The sequence below is a fragment of the Petromyzon marinus genome, chromosome 6 (assembly GCF_048934315.1).
Source record: "Petromyzon marinus isolate PM22_M1 ecotype Great Lakes invasive population chromosome 6, UKy_Petmar_22M1.pri1.0, whole genome shotgun sequence".
In the NCBI taxonomy this organism is placed as follows: Eukaryota; Metazoa; Chordata; class Hyperoartia; order Petromyzontiformes; family Petromyzontidae; genus Petromyzon; species Petromyzon marinus.
The window spans coordinates 16,627,747-16,652,557 of NC_133672.1; the positions used below are offsets into that span (position 1 = coordinate 16,627,747).

A 24,811-nucleotide genomic window follows, 5' to 3' on the forward strand; every position below is an offset into this window, starting at 1 on the left:
CGTTTAAGAATAAGTCGAACATTTTACCTGCGATCGTCGAGAAATTTGATACGAAACAAAAATATGTAATCCGCAATTGGGTGTGAGTACGTGTTTCAAGATTACGTTTTTAATTTGTGTCTAACGTGCAATCACAACATTGAGTCCTCATGCCTAATACTTAGCAATAATAAGTAATTAAAGAGAAAAAACTGTTTTATAATTGAATATAAATATAATAATATAGTAAATGTCATTATTTTCATTTACATGTTTGAGGCAATCCACGCTATTGATTTACATTCACGATCTTAAATGCTCATTAACACTGACAATTTATTATTTAAGAACCAATAATTCTACACATTAATTGACTTGAACTGCACATTCACTGTTCAAATTGCTTAATCAATGCGTGCGAAACATATTTTTCTTGTCGACGCAACGCCAAACCCTTTATTCATTTCAATTCCTCCATGTCAAGGAGAATAAGGGACAGTAGAAGATGCTTGGTTAATGTTGGCATAAGTGGAATCAATACAACTATTAACATTAATGGCTTCGGGAGCTGTAAATGTTCCAGGCAGCCAGAAGAACAACAGGACTGGGACTTTACGACAATAAAATTTCTTGCCTGAATGAACCTCTGACACCCAGTAAATGGAAACCGGCCATAGATTACACGGGTGCCCGTGATACCACGGCCAATTAAAAAGCCCTCCGGTGCATTATCTGCAGTGCTTCAGATAAAGAGTGAAAATTGAAAGGGCTGCAGCCAAACGGGGGGAGTTAATCACGGGCAGCTCTGGGGTTGTTTTCCCCGTGCAGGGCGCACGGCTTGAGTCGGAAAGCTGCGAAAGCCGCGAGAGAGAGAGAGAGGAGAAGAGAGGGAGGAGAGAGCGGCGAGACGCTCTGCGCCATCACCGTTTAGCCGTGGAGCCTCGAAGTCTAGACGCAGCACCGAGGCTGCCAGGTGATATTTTTTTTTCTGCTGCTGCTGCTGCTGCACTGGTGGATTTCCAGCGCAGCGTGGAGACAAGTGATACACTAATCCTCAGTCGCATCACCCAGGGGAGATCTCGCCCCGGCCGAGTGGGGAAGCATTTAATTACAGTCTTACCCATTGACAAACGGCTCAATTCTACCAGCTCTGCAGCGTCTCATAACAGCAGGCATGACAAAACTGTCTCCGGCACACACGCCACTGCTCCACCGCATTGGAACACACATTTCGAACAAAATCCTTCCCTTATCGCTCTTTGGGCTGCTCCCTTTCCAAAGCCTAGACACCTCCGTGTCCCTCTGACACGGGACGTCAGAACCCAGGCGGGTGCATAAAACACCGCCGAACAGCACGTTGGCACAAAGGTGAAAGGAAATGCGAGTGCGTGTCGTGCGGTGGCATCGGCCGGGCACGAGTGGGCCGCGCACGACTGAGGTGGAGCGGGCCCCACCGAGGCTCCCGTTGCAGGGCTTCTTGACTGGCTGCGCCAGCTGGGGGTTGAGGTAGGGGCTGTTCTCGGCGTCGATCCGTCGCTTGTACTTCTGCCGCCCCCCTCGCACCCGGTCGAGACGCACGCCTGGAAGGCAGCGTGCGAGGCAGACACAGCAGCAGCAGCAGCAGCAGCGACAGGAAGCGTGACCCCTTTACAACCATTATTATTTCCAGCATTATCATCGTTCCCCATCGCCCCGCACCCCCCAACCTCCCCCCCCCCCCCCCATCATTAATGTAAATTCAACAGTCACAAGTGTTTTTAAAATGTAGGTGTTTGCAAAAATATATAGATGTATTTAATGATGTCTTAAAGGTTTGTTTAATAACTAACCACATAATTTATTAATTCTTCGAAGATTAAAATTGGAGTTATAACATTTAGATATCTAAATAATTTAAATGTAGTTCCACATATTTTGAGAGAAACAGAATTTAATAAAAGGGCAAGTCCTTATTTTAGTTTTTAAATATGAGATGTAAATTACACATGCTAGCGGCAGGCTGGCTCACTCTCAGCTGCCGTCTCCACGGAAGGTTACATTGCTAGAGCAGTCATCATGACACTTCGCTCCGCACTGACATTTTAACCGTGATAAATGTTCAATACGAGTGTGGAAATTTCCAATCGCAAAAACCTTGATCATAAAAACAGAGTCAAACGGATTTAACACGTATCTACATTGTTGATGTGTTTCTACACGAATTCAAATGCATTTAATTGAATATGTGTTATGTTCTATTGCATTGATCTTCCATATGATTGCCAGTTAGGCCAATTTAGGTGGCTCTGTTGTCAATAACGTCTTGCTTGGAGGTAACGTTCAGGCCATCGATAAATAACCTGTCCACGCTGGGAAGGTCAGCCCTGAGCTGGTGCATCCCTGATTTACACGCAGCGGCCAGCGATCCCACATGAGAGCGCTGTCCTTTGCCCAATCTATCCTTTTAATTTACTTTCATCAAGAGGTCCCTAATTTAATTAATCCAGTTTCTCATGAGACCCGCAGCGTCACGGTAAACAGCTAACCAAAAATGACACCTCACATTTGACACGTTAACGGCAATGCCGAGTGTAAAATTGAGGAGCGTTCCGCACCAGAAGTCTGCTTAACCTCCTCCCAGAGCGAGCCCAGCATTCTCCACGACCCAGGCACTCGACTCACAACTCTGCGAGTTACGACTAATTAAACAGAGCTCTTGCAGTTCCCCTCCCTGTCTCCTGCAACGTAATCAGACGGTGTAACAAATTATTCAGCGGTGATGCGCATCGCCTCTGGAAAAGCTGCTCACAACGTAATGGAAATAAATGTGAGCCTCAGCACTTACGCCACGGTGAACATCTTCGAGTTAAAGAACGCGCAAACAAAATATGGGCGCATTTATTTTCTCAGGAGTTGCCACAAGAGTGAAAATTCATAACGGGCCGACGAGCTGCATCAACTTTTTTTTAGCGATTGCACGAATGCGTTCACAGCGGATTGATAAAGGGCGATGCTTATGATTTTTTTCTCTCATCTCAAGTGCTTTCTGTCCTGCCCCCGGGGGATGTGGGCAGCGAGCACGAGTATCGCCGGAGGCACGTGCGAGCGTGCGTCCACGTCAGGTCTACTTGCAGCGTCCGCGCTAGGACGGAGCGAAACGGGGCGAGGCGGCTGAGAGGTCGAGTGGGGAAGCTGTCAGGCGACGTGTTTGAGGCTCACGTTCTAAGTCAGGTAACAATGCCGTGACGATGCTGCACATAACCGCAGCTGCTTAGAAATCGCAAAATAACACCGGGCCCCTCCGCTTTGTGGTACGTTATCATCAGTTTACGGTCTCTAATGACTTCGATAGGAATCGCACCGAGGTGCTCCTTGCAAACATTTGCACAGAATGAATTTAATGACAAGCATAAAGATGGCACACAGAGATTTAAATGTGTCTAATAGAGTCATCGCCTCCAGGCAAGGAATACAAATCGAGCTACGTGCCTGAAGGCGGCGTTTTTTGTCGTCTATTTCCACTTTGCATACGGTCATCCCGCAGCCAATCTCAGCCGGACAAATGACTTCCCACGCTGGCGGGCCTGCTCATGGAAGTGACGGGAGAGATGTACACGCTGCATGTGTAACTCTCCATGACTTGGCGTACGAATGTGTGTAAGTGTCCTAATCAATATGTGTCTGAACTGTCCCGATAAGTAAACACCGCGCCGCGCGTGCAATTGACAAACAGCATTTGTTAACGTCGTGCTGAGCAAGGCAAAGCACGACTGCACTAGAGCTTCCGTCTAAAAATAAACGCTAGATACATTACAAGCGTTAATTGATGGCTCGGCGAATCCAAAGATGATTTTTCTCGCCTAAATTAGGATCGCATTAGACGTTCAGTTCGCTACCGTTCGTCGTCACATCTGGGCAAACACTTTAAGAGCTGAGCGACAGATGAGTTCGTTAACCCTCCAAGTCTAGCACGCTGCGCGCGTATCAAAGGGAGGGAGGGGGGTGGGTGGGGTGGGTGTCTTGAATGTTGGCCAAAATGTTGATTTCCTCTTCCTTTCAGCAAACAAACTTCCCGTGTATTTGTCTGCACAGCACACATCCGCAGAACGCTGTGCCGCATTGATCGCGGCGGAATAATTTGCACCGAACTGTGGCTGTAATCAAACGATCGAGACTACGCCAGCACCATCCCTGTTGTGCAGTCAAAAATGAGCGCAAGCTCCGAGACAGCGTTTGTGTACAAAATGTACAACATACCGGTGTTTTTATTTGCACACAAAAAAGAAAAAAACCCCCACATCGGTCCATGCGTAGGGAGTGATGGCGCCATGACCCTGTGCCAGCCACGTGCATTATAACGTCAGGGGAATATCTGTGGCACCAACATCCACACGCACAGGCCAAGGGAGCGCTCGCTCATTCAATTTAAAGATATAATTTCAATTATGAAAAGCCCGCTGTGATATTACACAAGTTTGACAACGACGGTTCATGCTGGGCTGAGCCAGGATACACATTTTTTGTGATATGCGGTGCCTTTGCCAACGTCCTCTCCCGCTTTAATACGGAAACAAAAATGATTGCACATTACATAAATGTGTATAGCGTAATCCTCTTCAGAGCACATTCATCATTATTAACGAGGCAACCAGGATACTTTTTATTCAAGCCAAGCGAGAGACTACCGTTTCTGACACTGTGTTTCGTGATCCACTGCATGAGACTGCAGACCTCACTCCCTAAACATGTTTGTAAACACACAATAACCAACCGTCATTTGCCAGGAAGTAGCGGTGACGTCACCACGGGGTTCGTGCCAGGCTATGTGCACTTTAAGGCCACGTGAACGAGACAGACCCAAGCGCCATTCAACACACAAAGGCAAAGATCCCCTATATAGCCTCAACAGACTTTTGAGGCAAATGCTGTTAGCGAGCACCTATGAAGGCTGGCTCGGCACCCGAGGGTGGCCAGCACCACGCCCGGCCACCTTTGTCTCCCGAGTGGCGACATTTACACATCGCACCAGGTACTCATTTGAGGCTGAGTCGACGTAGAGGCCCACGACCAGTTCAAATAATTATCACCTGGTGTTGGCCGTGAGCGGGAATTGAACTTGGGTTCGCCGGGTTCATAGTGCAGAGCGCTAACCGCTACATTGTCACTCAACACAGACACTTCTTGACCCACACTCTTAAGCCAATTTCGCCGTGGCTCGAATTGAAGAGGACGAATGAACTTCGCGCGCAGGTCACGAGTAAGGAGGGCATTTTTGTCGGCAGTGAGCGCTGGAAGCCGATGCGTGGGAAGGGCAACGAGAGGGGGGCGGGCGGGAGGGCGGGGCGGTAGCTGCGGCGGCAGCACAGCTGTTGGTAACGTGGCCGGCTCCAGGAGCCCGCACCTCAGATGCTGCTGCCATGGCGCGTCGCTGGAGCGCACCGGCCCCCGGCTGTCACGGCGTGGCGGGCCGGGATCACGTCACGCTGTCGCCCGCGCACACCGCCGCCGAGCCGTCGCTGACGCCGCGCAGGTCAAGCGCCCTTTGCGTCCCGGCCGGGCAAATGCGAGACGACGAGGGCCGCGTGAGGCTGACTGTTTGGCAAAACTCGATCATTGTTTTGGCAGGCGGCGCTGCCTCCAAAACCCACCACTGTCCAGACTCCAAAGCCGCGGCGGCGCAATAACCAGAGCTGATGGAAGCTCCTACCGCGCTGGAATTAGCACGGAGGAGATCACAAACAATATTTCACGGGAGAGAAATGCTAGATGACGCAGAGAAGAGGCAACAAGAGATCACCACATTTATAGCCCCCCCCCCTGCCCCCCAACTTGATTTTAGCAATCGCGACGACTCCTGCCATGCTCTGTAGGCTCTATCTGCCGCACTGCACAGGACGCGCACCTCAATTTCAGCTCGGCCACAATAGCGCTGTACCTTTATTCTGAGCGTACACGTGCGCAAAGGAACGTGTTAAATGAAAAATACAAATGCGCAAGTGTCCTAAGCAATTAATTTTTCCATCTCTCAAGTAATGATGGCATAATTTGCAATCATTCTCACAGTACCTAACATCATGAAGGTGGTTTCCATGCAAGGTTTTTCCATTGCTTTTCCGTATTGGCGCAAAATAAACTTCCAACGGGGGCCCTTGGGTGCACCGACTGGCTGAGAAAGAAGTGACAAGGTCCAAATATATTCCTTGGCATCTAAGCTCAGGGCACACGCTACAATGGGATTCCCACGGGCCATGCTCCATGTCCCGCATCCGGCAATCCGTACCCATGCCTCACGCCTTGTGTGACGTGTCCTACAATGTGTACCGTGTGTCCCCCCCTCCTCCCCTGCCCCCTCCGTGGCCATGCCATGTGCCTCCTTGCGTTATTCTTAAGAGTAAGCTTTGTTTGGAGCCAATCTCCGGCCTAATACCCCTTCAACAATTTACTTTAAAAGCACTGAACCAGCAGTGTCAAATAACTCCACGAATATTGGCAGAAACGAGCAAAATTCACTGTATATCATGTAATCGTCATTTGTTCTTGGTCAGTATCAGAATCTTGATTTATCCTGGAGGAATCCGATAAGCTGTAAACCTATTTTTCACAGATGTCCAGTAGGGGTGGGTAAGCAAGGTACAACAAAAATAAGAGTGAAAAATAGAGACCATGTAAGCATGTTACAAAAAAATTCATGAATATAGATGAAGTACATAAGTACTTACATTACTGGGGATTAAAACAAAAACTAAATGCAAGCTTGGGTAAGGCAGCAAAACAACAACAAGAACAGTCCCTGACCACACCAACACAACACATAGTCCCACAATAAAACATTAACATGTAACTATCGATACACAGATAAGGCTCAAAGTTACGAATCACATTTGCAAATGTGATTGTATCCAGCACTAATCTTCTGCTTCAGAATATTTTTTAAAGAAAGATTTACGATTTCAAGGGAGGAAACAATGTTGTTCTAAAACGTTGGTGCTGCAATGGCAAAGGCTTTGTGTCACCTATTCCGATTCTGTGCTGACACGTTGTGTTTTATATTTACCACTTCTCCGCTGTTTTCAGCAGGACCGGTGCCACGGTAAATAACTTCTTCATTAGCCATGCACAAAATAGTGTATGCTAAAATCATCTTCTTCTCAGATAAATGACAATTTTTGTTCTAAACCATCAGCAAGACATATAGAGTGACTTTACGACAGCCTAACGTGAAATTAGGGTGTAAATCATGCGGAGCGTGAAGAGTGTGTCCGCTGTTCATCACGCCTGGTGGTGGCCACGGCCGAATGGGATCCACCGATCTGCAGCTTTCATTTCTGGCTCACTCTATAAACTGTCCTCTTAAAAATGACACGCGGACGAGCGTGGGGCCAGAGCGGCGCGTCCGTCCACCCACCCGATGCCCGCGGACAACGCGGGGTTCCTGCAGCTGCCCTACTTCCATCTCTCAAGTAACACTCCCCTCCCCTCACCCCATATTGATTTAAATAATGGATTTTGCATTGATCAGATCTAAAGTGACACGAGGCTTGGAATAAAAATACTTCCCGGGGATCCTTCTCTCCAGAGCCAAAACATCAATTAAGCGGCCAAAAAAGGGAAGCGGGCATTAAAGGTAGGCGGCAGAAAGGTAAACAGCCCGATGAAATTAAAACCATAATCAATTCGGGCAAAGTGACTGGGAGCTGAGCCGTGCTCTCCATTCATCACGCGGCGAGAGGCCCCGGCCCTTGTGAATGGGACAGCGCCGCGGCCCGCGCTAGAGCCTTTGTGGCGCCGGCCCCCGTCGCGTCGTCGTGACCGCACGGTGATGCTCGGTGGGCTCCGGGCCCCGCTCTTGAGGTTGACATAACCGGGCTGAAGCCCAGCAGCCGACGTGACCGGCCTAAACCTCATCAGAGCAGGCAAGCCGCACGAAGCACTGGCGGATGCAATGTTTCAGCTCAACTGCAGAGATGCGGCCCTGCTACGCGATCGCCGCCTTGGATTGGTATGGTGTCTGAGCCACTCGTGTTCTTTTCCTGCCTGCCCCCCCACCTCCACCCAACTGCAACACGATCTCTCCATTTTTGGGAGAAACACCGTGTTATTTAAAATTTACAAATGCGTCACCGACAGTTCCAGTGAAACATTTAAAGGCTTGCGGTGGGTATCTCTGACGTGTTTCATTGTGAACCCGAAGACGGCTACGTTCGGTCAGAAAACTGAAGACGGCGTACACAAGAGAACGAACATGAGGGTCATCATGGAGGTGAGATCGCCGCCTCATCTGTGGCTGACAAAGCCCGAGCGATCATCCCTGGGCGCAACGAGGGCAAGCAGCCAGCGCCGCCCGCCAAAGCTGGCGCTCCCCAAGGTGTGACGCGCCGAGAGGGACCCTCGGCGGGGGACCTCCCTCCCCGTGACCGGGGTCAGAGCTGAACCCGTCACTCGGGACGCCGTCATTTAACCCGGGCGGCAGTAGCGCCGCCGCAGCTCGAGCAGTCGTGCCTGGTTCTGACAAGATAAGTGAGGTTGGGTACACTTCTCCAGTCCCACGAGATCCTCCCCCACATCAGCTACCCACACCCCACTCCGGTCTCACACTTCCAGCACGCACACCCTTGCACGCACGCGCGCGCAAGTGCGTGCGGACGCACGCGCGCGCGCGCGCCCGCTCACACGCGCATACGCGCGCGTGTCCCTGTCGTCTGCCAGCTGCCGGTGCCTCTCTTAGCGACAAATTTACCGCTGGCAAGAGTATGACATCCATTAGGCAGACAGCCGTGCAAACGGGAAATGCGCGACGGGTTCAGAGGAGTAATGAAACTAGTTAACATGCATTAACGGGGGAACAGGTTCATTTGTGCTCCTTTTCTTTTTTTGTTTGGAGGCGGCTGTAATAAATCCAAATTAATTACAGTTAACAGCGGTGACGAGCCGCGTCACCCCAGGGAGAGCAAGCGGAGGGCTCCTGACGGCGGGCGAGCGAGCGGGCAAACTGAATCGGGGGCTCGGCAAAACCTGCGCGCTCACTCACTCGTAAACACGGGCACCAAATAAATGAGGGCCGTGATAGAGTCTGCGATAATTAAAGTGGAGAGCGGTTGTGCGCACGAGCGAAGACAGAAGGCGGAGCGCACACACAAAGCGCCCGCTCCGCCTCACTGAGTTACAGCTTAGGGAGGCCGAGCCTTCGCCTAAATCATAAAACCTGACGGAAACAAAGGGAATAAAAGCTGTCAGATGGACAGGCCGGTCAATACCTGGCTAATTCCACTGTTATGTTTCATGTAATACGTTGCTTTTTTATTTGTTAATTCTGTCTGGCTGGCTGTGACACCTATTTGACAGATGAGGGGAGAAGCAATCTGGAAGGATTTGAGATGACAGCACCTTTCAGCGCAATCCCTCCACGCGGCCATTCAATGGTAGCCTTCAAAAGCTGTTGAGCAAGATGAAAACTCGCCACGGCACCCTCCCGAGGTGTCCGTCCACTAAACAAATAGCGAGCGGGCAAGGGTGTTTATACACAAGCGCCATATATGGTGCATACGTCAAAAGAACTCGCGCACCCTCAGCCGCGCAGAGCTACATTAACATGCGTTTTTTCTTGGTGATATAATGCAGGTGGGGAAGAATGAGGTGTCATTTCTGCAAAGGCGACTGTGGGCTCAATACACCCTCCCTGCCTACTGCATCTTTGTTGACTTTAGCACTGGAAATATTTGCAGAGGTATTTTAATATAGCACTCGGATGTAAAACGCACGCCGTGTGTTTGCGCACCAGCGAATTATTACTATTAGTATTTATCATCATCGTCATATTCGGTCACGTGGTGCTAAGAATACGCAACACCCAATTGGAAGGTTTCGAGTTCAAATCGTGGTCAGGGGCCAGCTCAGCCACTCATCCCTAGAGGTGTCAATGCAACTGAGACCACTTTGTGTAGAATTCAACAGTGGCTGCACTTTGAAGTGACTCGTAGGCACCCCCCCACCCCACCACAGGAATGTGGAGTTTCCACCAGTACCTCGTGGGGGTGTGAGCTAGAGATGAGCACGGGCTCCCTGCGCTCACCACAGCGAGAGAAACAACCGCTGTGGCTTTTGACTCGAAGCGTTTATGACACCAAGTGGAGCAGCGGCGGCGGTGGCTTAACAGCGCAACGCCGATGCTTCGAGGCTCGTGCGCGGCATGAGCACTGCCGCCAGCGCAGCAGCATTTGTTCGCATTTGATGGGACGGAGAACTTGAAGCCGGGAAGGTTTGTGTGTTTTTTTTTGACAAAGATGTTGCATCCAGTCTCTCGCGGAAGAAGAAGCAGAAGAAAAAAAAAGGCCATCCCTGCCAAACAAATGATGAGATTCTACGCTGACATTGCTGACAGTGGCTTGACAGATAGGGATGCATTCCTCATTGCACAGCAGCCTGCTGAGTGCAAGCAATTTCTAACTGCCACTCAAGCTCCTCCGCCTACTTTCTCTCACCACACCTACCGACGATTACGCTACCCAAATCAAACTGCCGAATCAATACCATCTGCATACCACAGGGGCTCATCCACTGGAGGAAGAAAAAATTAAACCTCAGGATTTTCCAGACGGGCATTCTGGATGGGGGGGGGGAGGCTGTGGCCAAAAGTAAAGGAGGGAGCGTCTCCAGGGAGAGACGGGGGGAGCGAGGGTGGGAGGGATATAGGGGAGAAGGGAGATAGGGAGGAAGGGAGGGAGGGCGATAGGGAAGAAGGGAGGGAGATAGATAGGGAGGGAGATAGGGAGGAAGGGAGATAGGGAGGAAGGGAGATAGGGAGGAAGGGAGGGAGGGCGATAGGGAAGGGAGGGAGATAGGGAGGAAGGAAGGGAGATAGGGAGGAAGGAAGGGAGATACGGAGGAAGGGAGGGCGATAGGGAAGAAGGGAGGGAGATAGATACGGAGGGAGATAGGGAGGAAGGGAGATAGGAAGGAAGGAAGATATGGAGGGAGGGCGATAGGGAAGAAGGGAGGGAGATAGATACGGAGGGACATAGGGAGGAAGGGAGATAGGGAGGAAGGGAGGGAGGGCGATAGGGAAGAAGGGAGGGAGATAGATAGAGAGAGAGATAGAGAGGAAGGAAGTGAGGAAGGGAGGGAGGGAGATAGGAAGGGAGATAGGAAGGAAGATAGGGAGGAAGATAGGGAGGAAGGAAGATAGGGAGGGAGATAGGGAGGAAGGGATGGAGGGTGATAGGGAATAAGGGAGGGAGATAGATAGAGAGGGAGATAGGGAGGAAGGAAGTGAGGAAGGGAGGGAGGAAGGGAGATAGGGAGGGAGATAGGGAGGAAGGGAGGGAGATAGGGAGGGAGATAGGGAGGAAGGAAGATAGGGAGGAAGATAGGGAGGAAGGAAGGGAAATAGGGAGGGAGATAGGGAGGAAGGGAGGGAGGGCGATAGGGAAGAAGGGAGGGAGATAGATAGAGAGGGAGATAGGGAGGAAGGAAGTGAGGAAGGGAGGGAGGGAGATAGGGAGGGAGATAGGGAGGGAGATAGGGAGGAAGATAGGGATGAAGTGAGGGAGGGAGATAGGGAGGAAGTGAGGGAGGGAGATAGGGAGGAAGGGAGGGGGGAGATAGGGAGGAAGATAGGGATGAAGTGATGGAGGGAGATAGGGAGGAAGTGAGGGAGGGAGATAGGGAGAGTGGGAAATTGAGAAAACACTGATTTCTGCTTAAGGGAGTAGCCCAACGATCCAGAAATGTTCCATCTCCCCCCCACCTTCCCTCCCCTCCATCCACCAAGACCCCCAACCCCCAAGCATTTAATTGTCTATGCAGTCCCAGGAGAAAAGTGTAACAAATATGAAGGTCCTGACACTGCATTTATTCAGGAAGCATTTATTTGATCAATATCTGAATCATCTTGGTGCATGAGGTATGCGGAGTAAAAATACCCGATAATTAAAACATTGCTGTGAAGAGAGAAAAAAACCCAAACTGAGAACACGCCGAGTGACAGGCCTTCATCGGGGTGCTCAGGTCATGCAGGGGGGCATGGCCACCCCTCTTTTCCACCCCTCCCACCCACAGAGACGTGCGCAGCTGGCGACGAGGAGAGGGCTTCGAGTGCAGTTTTAATGTCAGCACGCGTGCAGTCCACAACTGAGAGGGGCACTCGCTCGTTCGCGCACCTAGGTGTGTGCGTCTTTGTCTTTGTCGGTCGGGGGGTGTGTAGCGGTGGTTAGCGTGTCGCGCTACACCTGCCGACCCGAGTTCGATTCCCGCTCATGGCCAACACTGGTGACGATTATCTGAACCGATTATGGGTCTCCTCTAGGTCGACTCAGCCTCAAATCAGTACTTAGTGCGGTGTGTAAACATCGCAACTAGCGAGACAAAGGCGGCCACCCACTCGCTCGTGTGCCGTGCCGGCCTTCATAGGTGCTCGCTAATAGCACTTTCCCCAACAGTCTGTTCAGGCTATACGGGGGATCTTTGTCTTTGTGGGGTGGGGGTGGGGGTGGGGGTGGGGGTGGGGGTGGGGGTGGGGGTGGGTGGGGGTGGGGGTGGGTGGGTGGGGGTGGGGGTGGGGGGCAGCTGTGGGGAAGGGGTTACCCTGCTGCCCGTTATCTTTTTAGGGCTCAGATTTACTGGCGCTACAGATGAGGGCCTCTTCCTGTCCACGCTGCACAAAGACAGACAAAGATCACCCCCTATAGCCTTCACCGACTTTTGGGGCAAGGGCTGTTAGCAAGCAACTACGAAGGCCGGCATGGCACACGAGGTGGTGGGTGGCCAGCACCATGCTGCACACACATGCGCATACACTACACGCAATCATATTTATGCCGCGCAAGCGTTCATGCATTACGCGCGATGATATCCATGCTGCACATATGACTACACTACGCGGTTATATCCACGCTGCACCCACGCTCGTACGTGGAATGAAAACCACTCAAGAGGTTTCGACGATCACCGTGCGCGCAAGGCCAGCGCTTTATCAATTTCCTCTTAAATATGTTCACCCCTGACATCAATTGATGTATTATTACGTGGTTGACTGAGAACATGACTAACGTTGGACTGGCATAACTCGGTTTCTACCTCCGCTATCAAAACTTTTCGACCGCTCTCACTTTGCCTGCATGCACTGATCAGTGTACAATTTACTTGAAAACAATTTTGTACCGCGCAGGTGTTTGCAGTTGTGCCGCAACGCCGTCCGACGTGGTTCTTGTCCTGCATGCCGCGCGCTGTTCGGCGCGACGCCCGTTTCACACACCGCGTGCCGGAAGCTTCTTCAGGCACCGAACTGAAGAAGCCCCCCGGCGCGCGGTGTGCGAAACGTCGGACACCACGCCGCACAAATACGCGGCAACAACCCGACGGCGCGTCCGAGAGCCCTGCCACGTACGCTCCACCAGCGCTTCGTGACGCGGATTGCACGTCCCTGGCTCGCTTATCGCAGTGGCTCTTTGTGACACCGAGGCGCTGCCGTGCCAACAGGGACAGAAATAAAGGTCACAGGCGGCTGCCGCGTTTCCAGGGAGCCGCATTTGCTCTTACACCTTTAAAGGACAGGGCCACTTATCGCAGTGCACAGTCCTCCTCTCCCAATAATTAGTAATTTAAGCAGATTTTTCATCTCCAAGCCACCACGGGCCATCCACGATATTCAGACTGGGGATCGAGTCTACTTTTTCTCATCATTTTATAATTTTAAAAAATGTTTCATTAAGGTCAAAGTTGGTGCCGACCATTTCAAATGGGTAATAAATGTAACATCGGAGAACGCAGCACGACAATGGTTGAAGATGGATGTCATAGAAAGAAACTAAAGCAGCAGAAATGAGGGTGTCGATTGACAATTCCCAAATGGCATTCCTCAGATAAAGAGTTGGAACCATAACCCTTGATTGAAATTGTATGCAAAGATCTATAGCAAAAACATCGTCTATCCCTGCCTTGAAACCATGGTTTTGATGAAGGGGTGGAAATTCCAGATACCTAAAAAAGTAGACACTGCCCTTCACATGATGAAAAAATTTAATATTCCTGGACCAGCAGCTATACACTATGGACATTATCAAATAAGCAAGACTAGTTGTTGTGACAAAGTTAACGGATATATTTACTAAACGTTTACACAGAAATTAAACACCTCAATCTTGGAAATGATACCTCAATCATTCTTCTATTCAATGAGGCTGATAAAATCGACTGGAGGAATTGAAGACCCATTAGGTGCCTCTTATCGCACGTATATAAATTGTTCAGGGAGATCATTGGGAATAGAATAAAACGGAATTTAGAGGCCGACCGACCACTTGAGCAAGCAGAGTTGAAGAAATGATTCTCTAACATCGACCACATAAATACTATCCACCAGATCCTGGAAAAGATTAAAGGATTATCATGAACACTACGCAGGGCCTCTGCGGATTATGAAATCGCATTGAAAATTGATGCAATCATCCGACCACTAACAAATCAGGGGCCTAAATAAAATAAACGTTTGAAATTAGTACGTATTACAAAGTTGAGTCAGACAAGCAGAGTAAGGCTATTCACAGGGACATATTAATGTTTTCTGAAAATTAGACCTGAGAAGTAAGGGCATCATTATAAATGGAAAAAACATGAACCATGTTGGATTAGCCGGATAACAGTCTTGATACTATCCAGAAAAAAATAACTCGGAATTATAGAGAACGATAAACGGGCTAAAGTCGCATACAACAATCTCCCCAGAAAACACGAAACTGGGTGAATGCTGCGCAAACTTTGGGTCAACGGTCCCGAGCACGTGGCAATGTTGGCCCAACGTTGGAAAGTTTACTGGGTTTCCAAACAATTACACATATACGTAGCAGGAAGACAAATGGAAAACACAATAGAGTATGTATACCTCGGACGGTTATTGAACGTGAACCGAGGTAAACAGCGTTTAAATAAAGAAGCAGACGACAAAAGGTTGCGGTGCTGTGAGAAAATTTGAACCTAACGATAAAAATCACCGTAGCAATTTACCTAAAGAAGACCGCGTTTAATCAGTGCACATCACCCACTGTGACTTATGGATCTGAAAACATGGACACTGACAAAGAAAAGGGAACGACAGATTGAACGTGGACAAAGAAGCGTGGAGAGTTTGAATGCACGGAATGACACTGGATGACAGAACGAGGAACGGATGCTTGGGAGAATGTACGCAGGTTGGAGACATTGTATTGACTGCTGAGAAATGTGACTGAGGGTAGCATGCATGGCGAGGAGAGATGAAGGCTGGCGGTCGAGACTCGAGACATAGGAGCAACTGAAGGAAGGAACACGCCTGAGAGGATGTCCACTGCAGAGACAGAGTGCAGAAATCAGCTGACATGCAAGTGCCAAGATGGATTGCTGAATTGCAAGACCATGAGAGATGATGACAGCTTGGGGGGGGGGAGGCAGAGACAGGGGGCAGGCCTTCATCCAGCAGTGGATTGATCAGTGCTCATGACGACGATTACGATGCTTCGGATGAACAAACAGATAAGGGTACGTCACGTACGGCACTTGCACCGACAGAAGAGACTCCGTCGCTCCCGTGGGCACCAATCGCTCGTGCAGGTCATCTCTCAATAAACGACCGCGCTCAATTTATTAATATTCCTCTATCGATATTGGGTGAGTGATGCGATGCGTTTGAGAATCTAAAGTATCACCATTCACAGCACAAACCCCACCACCCCCTTTCGTCTCCCTCTCTCTCTCAGAGGCTCTTTGTTCAGCGGGGGACTTGAGTCTTGTGTTGTGCCGGAGGGACTGCCCCCCCCCCTCCACCCCCGCCGCTCGCGCTGATGATGACGGCGTGGCACCTACGACTAAGTTCGGCATCGTGGCCCCATTACCCTCCTGTGACACACGCCTCGTCAAGTGTCCGCACACGTCAGACCGACGAAGAGGACAGTGAGAGCGCCGCTCCTCCTGCGTTCATCAGAGTTTCATCTGCGGTTGCTTCTTCCACCCCACCCCCCCGCCGACAGCGATGGAGAAACGGCAGGCGAGGTTTTTATTCCGTCCCCGCGCAACGCCCATCAAACACAAGTACCATAAACAACTGGGCGGTGCCGCGCAATCCATTTGTGCGTGCGGAGTTTGGATCGTTGTAAATCAAGCAGACTTCATCGTGACAAATATGGTTTTCAAGTCCGCGCATTTGCCAGTGATGACGGTCGTCATTGATCCGGAGCCCTTATTTACAGCAACATTAGCAGCAGCACACAGCGCCCAGTGCAGGCATGCGCCCTGCGCGATGGGAACGTGTTCGGCAGAGAGCAAACTGCCGTGTGGTGCAGGGCGGAGTGTGAGGGGGGAGTGTGAGGGGGGAGTGTGAGGGGGGAGTGTGAGGGGGGAGTGTGAGGGGGGAGTGTGAGGGGGGAGTTTGAGGGGGGAGTGTGAGGGGAGAGTGTGAGGGGGAGTGTGAGGGTGGAGTGTGAGGGTGGAGTGTGAGGGGGGAGTGAGGGAGGAGTGAAGGTGGAGTGAGGGGTGGAGTGAGGGAGGAGTGTGAGGGTGGAGTGAGGGGTAGAGTGTGAGTGGAGTGAGGGAGAAGTGAGGGTGGAGTGAAGGTGGAGTGAGGGGTGGAGTGTGAGTGGAGTGAGGGTGGAGTGAAGGTGGAGTGAGGGTGGAGTGTGAGAGTGGAGTGTGAGGGTGGAGTGTGAGGGTGGAGGGAGGGAGGATTGAAGGTGGAGTGAGGGTGGAGTGAGGGAGGAGTGAAGGTGGAGTGAGGGTGGAGTGTGAGGGTGGAGTGAGGGAGGATTGAAGGTGGAGTGAGGGTGGAGTGAGGGGTGGAGTGAGGGAGGAGTGAAGGTGGAGTGAGGGTGGAGTGTGAGGGTGGAGTGAGGGAGGATTGAAGGTGGAGTGAGGGTGGAGTGAGGGGTGGAGTGAGGGAGGAGTGAAGGTGGAGTGAGGGTGGAGTGTGAGGGTGGAGTGAGGGAGGATTGAAGGTGGAGTGAGGGTGGAGTGAGGGGTGGAGTGAGGGAGGAGTGAAGGTGGAGTGAGGGTGGAGTGTGAGGGTGGAGTGAGGGAGGATTGAAGGTGGAGTGAGGGTGGAGTGAGGGGTGGAGTGAGGGAGGAGTGAAGGTGGAGTGAGGGTGGAGTGTGAGGGGTGGAGTGAGGGAGGATTGAAGGTGGAGTGAGGGTGGAGTGAGGGGTGGAGTGAGGGAGGAGTGTGAGGGTGGAGTGTGAGGGTGGAGTGTGAGGGGTGGAGTGAGGGAGGATTGAAGGTGGAGTGAGGGTGAAGTGAAGGTGGAGTGCGGAGCTGTGAGGGCTCGGAGCGTCATCCTGTTGAGCCTCTCCCCCTCTCTCTGTGCCGGGGGAGCTGAGGGCGCCCGCACGTTGGCATGTCGCGCGCATGACGGGCGGAATGTCCAGACCCAAATAAAAATTTAAAAAACCCGGCGCACACAATAAAACACGCGCAGACGCGGCCGGGAATGACAAACGGCCCTCGAGAGGGGTGAATCCAATTAAACAGAAGGAGCTTCAAATCGACAGGGCTTGCATGCAAATGCCCAGAGATGCAACCGGCACCACTTACGTCTGTGTGTCCGGCATGCCCGGCATTAATAACGCTGAGTACATTCTCGGTATTAGATAACATTCATAAAGGAAGGGTAAATGTGCATTTAGACACATTTAGAAAATGAAGTCGGGGAAGAACCCAGTATATCAGTAAACATGATGGACGACAAAGCCATCTGTAACACTAAAACACAAATTACCAGCACGAGTTACTCTCCTTTATTATTCGGGCATCAAGGCGCCACGTTGCTGCATTCAGTTGGACTCCCCTCCTCGCCGGGCCGTCTCTCACATGAATAATGATTAATAGGTTGCATTACGCTGCAAAGTAACAAACTCTTTACACATCATCGCCCTTGCCTTTTTCCTTCTCTCTAATGATACTCTGCTATGCAAATGGGAAAATTGTATAACTGTTCCAAGGTTTCATTGCGCAGCCAATTTTTGTTAATGCATTAGTTCATTTAGACGAACAATACTTTTTTTATATATATAAACATTGCGCAAGCGCCGGCTTAATTTAAAATAAAAGGTCCCGTAACAAGTGCTGCCCCCACGGTGTACACATCGACAACACGGCATTAGGTGGCGGTAGTTAACGCCGGTGGAACGCCGATTTATCCGAGTCAGCGTTATTCTATTCGTTTGCCGTCATTGTACCCACAGTGTTGTATGCTGCTGAGATAGACGACAGACGCAGGCACGTTAACTTTGCTGGCACTTGCTTATCCGAAGCCGGGCCCTCTCCTTCTCCACCTCCCATTCGCATGTGTGTGCTTCAGAGCATGGACCCCCGCTCCCCTGTGACGACCGCAATCGCTGCGATTACATACGGCTCCCCCGGGCTCCTCTAGTCAGACCACCGCCCCCCCGGGCCATCCCCCCTACCCTCCCCCCCCCCAAGCCTCCTCTTGGAAACAGCCATAGAACGACCACCCCCTCCTCGACCAAGATGCACGAAACTCCACGAATAACTCGCGGCCGTGAAGCCCAAATAATGATGCTCGGAGAGCGTGGGGCTTTGCTGGCACAAAAGCGACTCAAGAGTTGAGGTCTCCATCACCGCGTACGCCGGTGAGCAACGCCGCAAAACGAGCACGTGGCACTGTCAGCGGCACGTGCCGAGAGGCACCAGTCGACGAAATTGGATTCGTGGCCTCGCTCGCCACTGTGGGGAGGATGCGCACTCAGGTCACGGAGACGCACCGCTCGTGTCGAGATGATGAATGACCCCGGTCGTGAAAATGCATGCATGCGCCACACACACACACACACGCGCGCCGTTGGCCACTCACCTTCCTTGAGCATGCCCACCTTGAGGCACTTCATGAAGCGGCACGCCTGGCACGACTTGCGGCGCCGCTTGGTGATCTCGCACTCATTGGTGGCCGGGCAGCTGTACTCGATGCTCCCTGCGCGCGGGGGCAGCGGTGGATAGTAGCGGCGGCGGCGACGGCGGCAAACGGCGACACCGATGTGGCAACACAAAGCGGACGCAGGAGACAAGAACATTAGACACGGCAAGATGTGCCAGCGCTCGAGTTGACTGCGGTGAGGGGCGATTCGTAGCGCCAGGCGGATCCTGGATGGGCAGACACAGCACGCTTCCACACACAGCGACCAGACCAACCATTTCAAAATACGAACATGAAGACACCCTGGTCCATCTGCTGCTGGATGAGGGTCTCCCCAAGCCACGCCGGTTGTTGGGGCTATTCGACTGTACTCCACCATGCTGCTTAGTGTTGCGTTGGTGAAGAGCGGGGAGCAAGTTCAACCATCGATTTTGCTGTACTGCCCTCCGCTGCCCACCACATAGCTGATAATTCTACAACAACCTGCCATGCATGGTGGTCGCCCATCCAAGCGCCACCCAGTCTCAGACATGCTCAATCTCTGAGATTTGACGAGTTCAACTGCATCCATGATGATTTGGTCACAATCCTCTAAAATGTGCTTAATGATAATCTTAATTGACGCTAAAATTTACTTGGGTTCAATCATAATGTGGTGAAATTTAATTCTCAAAGAGGAACGACATCTCTCATTATGAATGGGATTCTTCAAATTCTTCATATACAGTAGATGTTAAACGTGAGAGACTGTGACGAGTGTAGTTCATGCCGGATGAGTGAGAGTGAAATATGACCCATGTAGATGAGAGAAAGAGAGAGAAGCGTGATCCACGCGGATTAGAGTGAGTGAAGAGTGATCCATGGAGATAAGAGTGAGTGAAGAGTGATCTGTGTGGATAAGAGTGAGTGAAGAGTGATCTGTGTGGATGAGAGTGAGTGAATAGCGATCCGTGTGGATGAGAGTGAGAGAAGAGTGATCTGTGTGGGTGAGATTGAGTGAAGTTGTCCGGGTGGTATTGCCACTCATTAGACAAGACAGGGCACACAAGGGGCCTTGCTGCATCATCCTCACACTGGATCAGAAGCAGCCAAGAAACCTTTACAGATCATTGAACCACATGCGTATTAGCGTAATTAGCACTCTGGCCCCTGGGGATGCAAGCCGAGATGAAATATTTCAGAGTTAATCACACTTAGTAAACACTGATTGATATTGACAAAACACGGTCGGTCGAAGCCAGGCATCGGAAAAAGCAGAGAAGCAGAAAGCAAACCACTGTCGATAATTTGCCGAGTGGACAACCTCAGGCGTCAGAACTTAATCAGCCCTCGCTGCGCCGAGGCGCAGAGACAGGAAAAACCCCTCACTTGATCCCGGGCCACTCCACTCCAATTCAGATGCAAATGCAGAGATAAAAACTCGGATTCTTCAGCATTACTGAAGTGAAACGTGTGATTTTGTTGTCCGTTCTGATTTCATCTCGTCTTTAATTCCAAGTAATTTTTGCATTTAGAATGTAATGCCAGTATCCAATTACCGCGCGCGTCGAGCACTTACGTAATTACCACGCAGGACTGTGGCTGCTCTGGACAAGAGCGCATTTAAAATGAGACCCAAATATTTCACTCGGTGACACAGAGGAGCACAGCCCTTTTGAAGTAATGTGTTCTTATTTTTGTTGCTCCTTTGTCTCTTTCTCAACTCGGCAAACACACACGCGCATGCATATACATACCCACGCGCGGAACACCCACGCGTGCAGACACACACACACGCGCGCGCGTGCGCGCGCACACAGCCAGACAACGCAATATCAGGTGACACAAAAACGTGTATGTTTGTATTGACACAACAGTAGGCACCGGCACACACTGAATGACATGCGCAAATCTAACGCACAACACTCTCAATAAACTGCAAGAACGCCCATAATTAGTTCGATAACCCTTTGTTCCATCGAAGCAAAACTTGCTTTGGCACATTGAGAAGGAGTACACCGAGTGCAGAAATCTGAGAAGGCACGGGGGTTCACGAAATGGGACTCTCGGCTTGGGTAATGTATCCAGGTGGATGGCAATGCGTCGTGCCACAATAATAAAAACGCGACATGCACGTGTATAAAGCAGCTGTTATAAGAGACAATAATTTATATCATTCTGGACCACCGGACACGGAAGGTGCATGCTCGCAAACATATAACAGTTTGCGATTATTGGCAAAATCTGTATGGGTTCAAAAGGGGACTCCAGGTTCGCTCTGGATTTTGAACTCTGACTGCGGAGCCACCAGCAGCAGGAGCCGTTGCCCAGAGATCTCTGGCATGACCACTTCCACCGCACTCATCCTGCACAATGTGGGCCACAGGCGGTTTGTGAAGAGCGCATGCAAATGCGTGGGGCTGTTAGCAGCGGAGCAAATCGGTGTTTTTACCGCACGAAGGCCAAGTCACAGAAGAGGCGTTCAAACTCGGCGGAGTGCCGTTTCACGAGAGAGAAAACTATTCTGAGGCCGCGGAAGTCGAAGAACGCTTGAGAAAGGCCCATACCTTGGATTGTGCGCTTGAAGAAGGCCTTACAGGCCTCGCACGAGGCAACGCCGTAGTGGTAGCCGGACGCCACGTCCCCGCACACCAGGCACAGGCGCTTGGGCATGGCGTTGAGCATGTACTCGCATTTGGCCGTGGGATCATCCGTGAGCTGTGGGGGGCCTCCGCCCCCCACTCCAGCCGAGCAGTCCTCGTAGCGCCGGCGCGGCACCGCCGCGTTGGGCATGCCGTGAAAGCCCACGGGGGGCGAGTCCAGGCCGTGGTGGTTGTGGTGGTGGTGGTGGTTGTGGTGATTGTGATGGTGATGATGGTGGTGGCCGTTGATGCTGCCGGCGGTGGAGTAGCTGCCGCTGCCGTCGGAGGAGCCACCGGGGCTGTGGTGGCTGCTGGAGATGCCATCCAGCATGGAGCTGGGGCTCGACGGCTCCGTCTTGATGTATGAGCCCCCGTTGGAATCGATGCGGCGATCTTTGGCTGACATCCTGCTTAGGAGCCTGGGAACGACGTCAATAGAGAGGACAGGCGGGGGCAGCACGGGGGACAAGGGATACAAGAGCGATAAATTACCATAAATCTTGGGACTTTCTTGAAAGGCAAAAGCCGTCAGCATCAGTCACTCCACAGTCAATACGGCATGATGTATCGTCGTGAAAATACAAGGAAATTAAAATGACCCTAAGGAAGAATAATATACGTTCAGCAACATTTAAACCAAGTGGCCTTTTTATTAAATATCTTTATTGTTCGATAAAGACGATGCACTTATACATCTGCAGAGTTCAAGAGAGTGCGCATTGTGTTTTCTCCGAGACGTAACTGGCGAACGGGCAAGGCCCGTGAATCTGATCTGAGCGCAGGGCTCCTGACCGTCTGTGCGCCGCCGCCGCCGCCGCCGCAAACACCGCTTGTTCGGCACAACGTGCGGCAGGCTCCTGGTAAAGGGAGTGTGCGCTGCCTCCCACGAGCACACGGAGCTCGGCGCACACGGGTAATTAGGCTTTGAGAGTGGGAGCAAAGGACGACAGACATTACCAGTTTGTGGTGCTACGTACTGCAGCGAAGTCATTTATTGTGGAATTGGTTGCTGTCTGTTGACTTAGTGGATAGGGAGAATGGGGTTAATCCTGCAGCCCTGCCTTCCATGTCAGTAATCAGGAGATTTGAGGACACCAATTAATTACTGGCCTCATTAAGGATATTGGCTGGAGGGGGAAAGGGTGTGAGCGTGGGGCCGAGCTTAAGTGCACCGCAGAATTGTGAAGATGTCATGTTTTACACCTAACGCAGCACCCCTTAACCAGCACGGGGAACTATTAGCGTCAGTGGTGATTCATGGTGTAGGGTGCGGCCAATCAGCTGGGACCCGGCACGGCACAGCCGCCCGAGCGCCTGCGGAGCGAGCGGACACCCCGAGCACACATGAGATCAGCCCAGCGGTGCCGTCAGCTCATGGAGTGAGGGCGTCTTGCCCAGAGCTACTGGCACCCCAGCGCCCCGGACCAGCGGCCCAGGCTGTGGCCTTTCTGTGGTGGTGACGCTAGTGCTATATCTTCCACTAACACCACCACTACCACTACTAACTACCACTACCACCACCAACACTACAGTCCTCGTGTGTAAGTGGAAAAAGCAGTTTGATAGGTAAGTGCCCGAGACACGATCATTGTTATGGAGTTGGTCGATAAAGTTGAAGTTGTCTATGGCGTCCATAGCAATAGGAAGGTTTAACAGAACTTGGAGTGAGAGTGAGCTATGGTCTGAAGAGAGAAGGCCATTTACCACCTGAAGGAAAGCAGTTTCATAAGAATGGCCTTGGCAGAAACCAGATTGTACTGAATCGTGGAGATCACGAAGGGAGAGGTGTTTGGGGACATGCGAGAAGATAACACCTATTCGAGCTTCTCTGATATAAAGGAGATTTGAGATAGGAAGGACATCTGCAGGCATGTTGGGACAGTTTGGATTCTTCTTTTTTTGACAGCAGCAGTCTTGAAGGCTTGGGGGACGGTACTGGAGGAGACTGAAGCCTTGAACGAAGCTGGCGATTTACACACAGCGAGGCTACACAGTGAGGGGTGAATTTGTGAAGCAGAGGATGGAGAATTGTAGGTTGGACATGATTGTAGTGATGCTGCTTATGGTGATGGGCTGAGGAATGTCAAGGGAAGGTGACTGGGGAGTAATAGAAGCAGAGTCAAATACCAGAATGCAACCTTAGCAGAAAAATTAGAGGAGAGTTTTGATTTAAAGCTTTCGTAACTGCAGGGATTCATATTCTTGGTTCTTTCGGTAAAGTCACGTAGAAGGGAAACAATAAAATAATAACAATATAAAACAATACAATTCTCACGACGTTTCGACTGCAACACAAGCAATCATCATCAGGTGTGAAAACCACAGCAAGAAAATTTGAAAAAAGTGACTTTTTTTTCAAGGGTCGAGGAGGTTCTGTACGATGTACAGGTCTTTACAGGAGATAGATCATTCGTAGCAGTAGGCAATGGGGGATACTGCAGCTGGGATCGAAAGGCTGAATGCGGAAGCCGAGAACTGAAGGGGATGGGTGTCTGGTGAGGTGCAATGAACGTTGGTGATCTGGAAAGAGGTGGCCTTGAGAGGTAAAAGGATACGTTTGTAAGGTGGTGGTCACAATAAGTAAAAGGTAAAATGGTGGTGAGAGTGATGGACTTGTGTGTTGGAGACGACTGTGGCCATGGGGCTGGGCTGAGCTGTTAATATGAGGTCAGCTGGGAGGGATTAATGAATTGCACGGGACTGGAGACTCAAATCACCAGCAACGGTGAGTGGAGGGGAGGAGAGACCTGACGTCGAGGTCAGATCTGAAAAGTTGGAGTTTGGATTCGGTGGTCGGTGGACGACAGAGACTCTCGTGTTAGAGGGGGTTAGAAGGTGAGGGGAGGGGGTCAGAAGGTGAGGGGAGAGACCCTCAAAAGAGGTGACATTTGGGGGAATTTATGGTACAGAATTTACAGACTGGTTTAGGGATGACATCAAATTTCACCACCCCAGCTAGGGGAGCGAGTGCACTTGTAGAGTTGGCAGCCAGGGAGGAACAACTCAGAGTGAGTAGAGCTCAGAGGGTGTGCGTGTGTCAGGTCCCAGTGAGACAAACGATTTATATGGTGCCCTCCTGCAGGAATAACGTCAACAAGAAACGACATTCAGCAGTATAAATTTAACAAAAGGGTGGCTGGCACGTTTGTGCAGTAAGCCTCATGGTCATGGGGTTGTTGAGACAGGCATAGCGATTCCGACATAGGCGCTGGTGATATGGAGAGTGGGTAGAAAGCTTGGGGTGGTGGGCATATTTGGTGACAGGAAGCGGATGTGAGCCTACTTCAACCCGTATCACTACCACGACCCCAACCCCTCCTTAACCACTCCTATCTGTCCTTATTT

At 51.0% G+C, this 24,811-nt stretch overlaps 1 protein-coding gene across 3 annotated transcripts in view; it reads right to left on the reverse strand.

Moving 5' to 3' along the window:
* ESRRG (estrogen related receptor gamma) overlaps positions 1-24,811 on the reverse strand; it is a 113,916-nt gene that overhangs the window by 19,750 nt on the left and 69,355 nt on the right. For all 3 annotated transcript variants that reach the window (XM_032947667.2, XM_032947669.2, XM_032947666.2), the window contains exons 2-4: positions 21,392-21,885; positions 18,786-18,902; positions 1,434-1,559 (exon numbers count right to left, since the gene is read on the reverse strand). In XM_032947667.2, the coding sequence (XP_032803558.1) occupies positions 1,434-1,559; positions 18,786-18,902; positions 21,392-21,872 (724 nt within the window). In that variant the 5' untranslated portion in view covers positions 21,873-21,885. The remainder of the gene's footprint in view (positions 1-1,433; positions 1,560-18,785; positions 18,903-21,391; positions 21,886-24,811) is intronic.